The sequence below is a fragment of the Nannochloropsis gaditana genome (genome assembly GCF_000240725.1).
Source record: "Nannochloropsis gaditana CCMP526 unplaced genomic scaffold scaffold346, whole genome shotgun sequence".
NCBI classification, from domain to species: domain Eukaryota; class Eustigmatophyceae; order Eustigmatales; family Monodopsidaceae; genus Microchloropsis; species Microchloropsis gaditana.
In genome coordinates, this window is record NW_005803607.1 from 9,714 (window position 1) to 15,389 (window position 5,676).

At 61.1% G+C, this 5,676-nt stretch overlaps 1 protein-coding gene across 1 annotated transcript; it reads left to right on the top strand.

The window, feature by feature from the left end:
- NGA_2062700 (uncharacterized protein) lies at window positions 1-333 on the top strand (the record flags this gene model as incomplete). Its single annotated transcript, XM_005854930.1, has 1 exon — window positions 1-333. A coding segment is annotated over one exon (333 nt), but the record flags the coding sequence as incomplete, so codon positions are not given.
- Window positions 334-5,676: the final 5,343 nt, after the last annotated feature.

Here is a 5,676-nt window from a genome sequence, read left to right on the forward strand (position 1 = left end):
CTGCGTTTTGGACCATGAGCATGGGGTCGTTGGAGGGATGGCGGAGGAGGTTGGGAGAGAAGACGATGGCCAGGTTCCTGGGCGTCATTTGATTGAACTGAGAGAGCTCGGCGCAGTGGTTCAGAAAATGGATCAGGTAGACCAAGGTGGCCGCATTGGCCTTGGGGAGGACCGTGTCGAGGAACGCGAGCGTCGGCGCCAGGTCTTGGGCCTGGCCCGCGTCCAGGGCGCGTCGATAATGCTGCAAGGGGACGAGAGGCTCCCGCAGGTGCCGAAGCCAGGCTTTGAGCAGGTCGGCCACCACCATCGGGTCCGTCGTGTCCACGGCCTCGGTCCCGTACACCACGTAGCTCCCGTCCTCCAGGCCCTGCTTGACTGCGAGCACGCGCTCCGTGACGGCAGCGCGACGGAAGATGCCTTCCACCTCGTAGCCCTCCAGCTCTTGGAATTTTCGGATCAGGACTTGGACGATCAACGGCACGTTCCCATTCTCCAGGAGCATCTCGCTCGATGGGAGGCCTCCGCCCCCCCCTCCTCCGCCCCCTCGGACAACGACCAGCTCCTTCCGCAGGACCTCTTCCAAGGAGCAGTCGAAGACCGTGGGCGGGATGACCAAGGCTTGGATACGGTCCAACTCCGCGACGGTCAGGCCCACCGGGGCGGCCCTTCCCTCCCTTCCGCTTGCGCAATCCCGACCTGGTGGCTGCTGAAGATCCCGCTCTGTGTTCACGAAGACGGTGTAGGCGTGGTAGGCCAAGCCGCTGGCATCAAGGCCCCGGCCCCCGGTCCTCATCTCCTTGCTCTCCCTCCCTCCTTCGCTTCCCCTGCCCCCCCCCGAGGCCGGAGGCAAGGGCGGAGGGGCGGCGTACTGGTGGCAGGCCCGGTCCGCGTGCCAGATGAGGCACTCGCGGAGGTCATCGTCCGTCGGCATGAACGAATGCGCGAAAGCGACCAGCAGGCGCCAGCCGCGCAAACAGGAAGCAGGGTCCGGGTTCTGAATCGTCTGGGCGAGCGCGGCCACGTACAGCTCGTTGCGCAAGTCGTGCATCCACGCGTGCGGTTTGAGGCAGGCGCCGGGCTCCCGGCTGGGGGCCTGGCCGAGGGCACAGAGGTGGAGGAGGAGGGCGTGCTGGGCCTCGCCATCGGCCTCGCCGGCCTTGCTGGCGGGGGACGAGCAGGAGAAGGAGGATTGAGGGGACTCGGAGGGCGATGGAGACGAAAAAGGACGCGGTGCCTGCGTTTGACCGCCGGGAAAGGGCCAGGAGATGCTCGCGGTGCTGGAGAAGGAATGGTGACGGAGCCGATCCGAGCCGTTGTTTTGGCTGGTGCAGCTCCCTCCTGCCGGACGGTGTGGGCGTGGGGACTTCCAGAGGTGTCCTTCCTCCCCCGGTTCCTGCTCCTCTTCTTGCACCACCGCGTCCAGGTCGCCCATGTAGACCATGATGAGCCGAAACGCCTTGAGGGCCGCGGCCGCCCCCTCCTCGCGAAGGTAAGCATGGAAAGGACGCTTGGTCGGGGACGCGTGAAAGCTCAGAAGCTCGTTCAACGAACGTGGCCGGAGAAGGAGCACGGCCGCGCTGGCGGCAGCGCTGGCGGCTGTGGTTGCCGGGTGCACGGGTTCAAGTCCCGGCCCGGAGGGGCTTCCCCCCCCATGGCCCTCCCTGGCCTTGGACAAGAAATGCTCGATGTGCATCTTCTTCATCGCGTTCTGCAGGTGGCTTCCGTTGTGGTTCCCCTGGCCCTCCCCTTTGCCTGCGGTGGTGTTGCTGCTGGCTTGGCTGCCGCTAGAATTATCTGTGCTCCGTTGATGGGGAGTCTTACTTTTGTCCCCGCCATGCACCGCCATGGCAGCCGCCACCGCCGCGCCTATATCTCGACCTTGCGCGCTCTGTCGCAACGTATGGCGCCGCAGCCGTCTCTGCTGCACGTCCATGTAGTAGACGATGGAGGAACGCGCTAATTCCTCAGCCAGCCCCTCCAAGTAGGGCCGCGGGCCCTCCACCCACCCTCCTGCCTCCATCCCGGCCCCCTGCCCCACGGGCTCGCTCCAGATCAACTCCCGGGGCCCGTGCTCGGGGCAGACCGTGGCATTCACGATCAGTGGCAAGCACTTCAACCATTCCTCGCAGTGGCTCTCCGAGGAGCACCAGATGTCGATCACTTTCTCCGGGCCCGGGGGGGTCGTTCCCGTCAGACCCCCGTGGCCCAGGTGGCTGAAACTACCCTCCTTCCCCTTGCGCACGTGCAGGGTGAAAGTGGTCGAGTGAAAGTTGAGTTGCTCCGCGTCCCGTCGATGTCGAAGGGTGGGCCCCGCCCTCACCATCTGAAGGCCGTCTCGGAGCTGAGCGATGTGCTTGGCTTTATGCCGGGTTTGGCCCGATTTGGCCAGACGCAGGGACCTCAGATCGTCGCTTAGGAAGAGAAACCGCTCCTTGTACGATTTCTCATGCTCCGCCTTCTTCTTGAGGCTGAATCCGCGCTGAAGGACGTAGACTGCGTGCCGCAGGCGTCCCCTCTGGAAGTTGTCGCGCTGCTGCTGGTGGAGCTTGGCCTCCATTAACAGGCTTTGCGTGAAGGTGTGGTAAAGAGTGCTCCGTCTGCGGCCGGCCGTTACCGCGAGTGTATCCAGAGTCGTATTTCCGTCTAATTTGACCCCAGTGTTGGACACCTCCAGACTTAATTGCCGGAGCTCGGCCGCCTCGTTTCCTCTCGCCTCACTAGCCTCGTTGCTTCGACTGCGGTCCCACGCACAGGTGAATTCATCTTCCTCGCCCCAATCATCGACAAAAGCATCAAAATTGTCCTCAAACGTTCCTCTCAAATCGTTTTCCTCCTCTCCCTCCTCCTCCTCCTCTTCAAGATAGCCATCACTGCTACCGTCTTCGCTGTCCTCCCCGTCTTTGCCCTCCTTAACCCGGCATCTCGCTTCCTGTGATAGCTCCACGCTTTGCTCTGCATCCTCTTCCACGTACAGTATATCGTCGTAAATGTGCTCTGGCGATGCTGCCTGCATAATGGCAGTGGCGATCGACAGCGTCGGCTGTCGAAGCGTTTAAGAGTACCCCTAGGCGAGTCTAGGCAATATGGGCCGGAAGAACGAGAGGGTGAACCCACTTGCTTCTAATGGCACACGTTGGCGCCCCAGACAGACCTATTGCCTCAGTGTGTCTATGCTTATGAGAAAATGTTCGATGCATGAGCCACAATAAGAGTGACGGACGGGCAGACGTGGAAATGACGTTAAGGTGGGGAGAGGCTCGATCTTGGGCAAGTAGCCCCAGCTTTACTAACCGACACAGAGAGGGCAAACGCCGACCACACGGGGCACACGGCACGCACAAGTTTCCTCGACTTGCGGTCGACCATCCCCCGCGAAGCCGCATGGTCACGTGCACGCGCGTCCAACGACGATGGGGGATGGACTGAAATAGCCTGTTGGACTTATGTCCGGCACTTCCCCTGTTTTTGTCGAGCAGAGTGTCTCCGGGGGTGAATCCAGACAGGGAATGATACCTTTTGTTCTGGCGCGTGAGATGACAACGAGAACAGATAGAACTTGACGTTGACATTGCCCTTTGCCCTCCCACCTTGCCAACCACTCACATTTTAAAACACCCTGCACTCGTATAGAAAGGTCGCTTTTGGTCCAGCCTATCAGAAGTCAGTGTTGCAGCGTTCGGACCGTTTTTCTGAAAAGAAGCAATGCGCCCTCCCATTATCACCATGCGACCTCCCCTTTCCGTCGTCGTCGCCTTTCTGACCTACTGTGGCGCGTTTTGGTCTCTTACAAACGGATCAGCATTTGTGCATGCATTTGTGATGCCATCGTTTCCTTGTGGGCATTCACAGCTCTTCACGGCTCGAGATTTGTCTCAGCCCAACTTGTATCTCTGGCAGCCACGGCAGCGTCAGCAGGCACACTTTTCATCCTTCTGGCTTGACCCGACCAGAGATACCCCCTTAGAAGAGTGGAACATCTCTGAAGACCACCCAGGCGTCCCACCGACGGAAGCAGGGAACCAAGTTGAAGACGATTTTGAGGGAGGGGACGAGGGAGAGCGCAGAAACGCTGAGTACGGCAGGGGAAGATCTATCGGTGGTGTAGCCTCCTTGTGCACGGATACCGCGCCTGCAAACGAAATCTACAAGGCTGCAAACCCTAGCGAAGAGACAAAATTAAGAGCCTCAGAGGACGGAGTTAGTCGAGGGAAAAAGGACGGGTTCAACGTGTTCAAAACCATCAGCGGGGGCGGCTTGGGCGGTCGTGGGCGCTTTCGACCGTCCTTCTTCACGCGCAGCAAAGATACCTTCCCGTCCTGTATGCCCCGCTCTAATCACGTAGAGGGTAGTAGGAGAGCAAAGGCGCCCAGAATTTCGGCGCCCGTGGGGCCCAGTGGCACGGCCTCATCGACCTCCTCCCAGTCCTCCGCCGGCTCCTCCGCCCCCCTCGTTTCCATGCCCAATCTCCCTTCGGCGAAACCGGCTTCCTCCCAGAAGAGCAAGGCACTACAAGGTAGTAGCAGTGCCAACGATTACCTTGACAGCGTTCAGGCATCCACGTCCCCCGGGAACAACAGTAACATGCAAGTCTTGCTCAGCATGGTGCAGTCGGACCCGTCCAAGCGCCTCTTGGTCTGGGCGGCCTTTTTGGGCCTTGGGTGGACCCTCCGGTCCTTTTACGGCATCATCTTGGGCACATTTGTCTTATCCTACATCGGCTCCTCCGCCGTGCGCTGGAGCGAGGAGAAAGGCAACGAGCTGGGCGGGCGGCTCAAGCTGCCCCCCCTCCCCCGCCGGTTCTGGGCCTTGGCCTATGTGGTCCTCGTCCTCAGCAGCTTCGTGAGCTTGACCGTGGTCACCGTTCCTCGGGTTGTGGGGGAGACGAACTATTTGTCCCTCCTGATCGAAAGCGAGAATCCCTACGTCTTTGTCGCGGACGGCGTTCGACGGCTTCTGGGGCCCGACTTCTCGGGAAAAGTGGAGGCCTTCCTCCTCTCTGTCACAGGGGAAGAGGGCCGTGCATTCGCCACGGGCGTGCTCTCTGCCACCTCTCCCACCTCCTCCTTGTTCTCCGGTCCCTCCGCCTCGTCCTCGACCTCCTCTGCCGCCGCCGCCGCCTCCGTGGCTCGGAAGCGCTTGAGCCAGCCCCTCAACGGCCTCCCCCTCGAAGCCTGGACCCCGGCTCGCTCCAGCCGCTTCGCCAAGCTCATGGAGTATTCCTTGAAAGGTTACATCAAACAAGCCTATTTCGTGACCCAGAAGCTCCTCACCTCCAGCACCAAGCTCGTCTACAAGGGCCTCCTCTCCCTCCTCTTCTCCTTCATGATCATCTGGGACCTGCCCCGCCTGGCCCGAGGCACCCAGCGACTGGCACGCTCCCGCTTCGGCTACGCCTACTCGGTTCTAGCGCCTCAGCTTACCGCCTTTGGGCGCCTGGTGGGGCAGAGTTTCGAGGTGCAATCCATCATCGCGCTAGTCAACACCCTGCTCACCACCCTGGGCCTTGTCTTCCTGAAAATCCCGGGCTACGGCTTCATGAGCCTGGTCGTGCTCATCACCTCCTTCATCCCCGTCTTCGGCGTCTTTCTCTCCACGCTGCCTATGGCCCTGGTCGCGGTGAGCGAGTACGGGGTGGGGAAGATGATCGACGTGATCCTGATGGTCATCGGCGTCCAC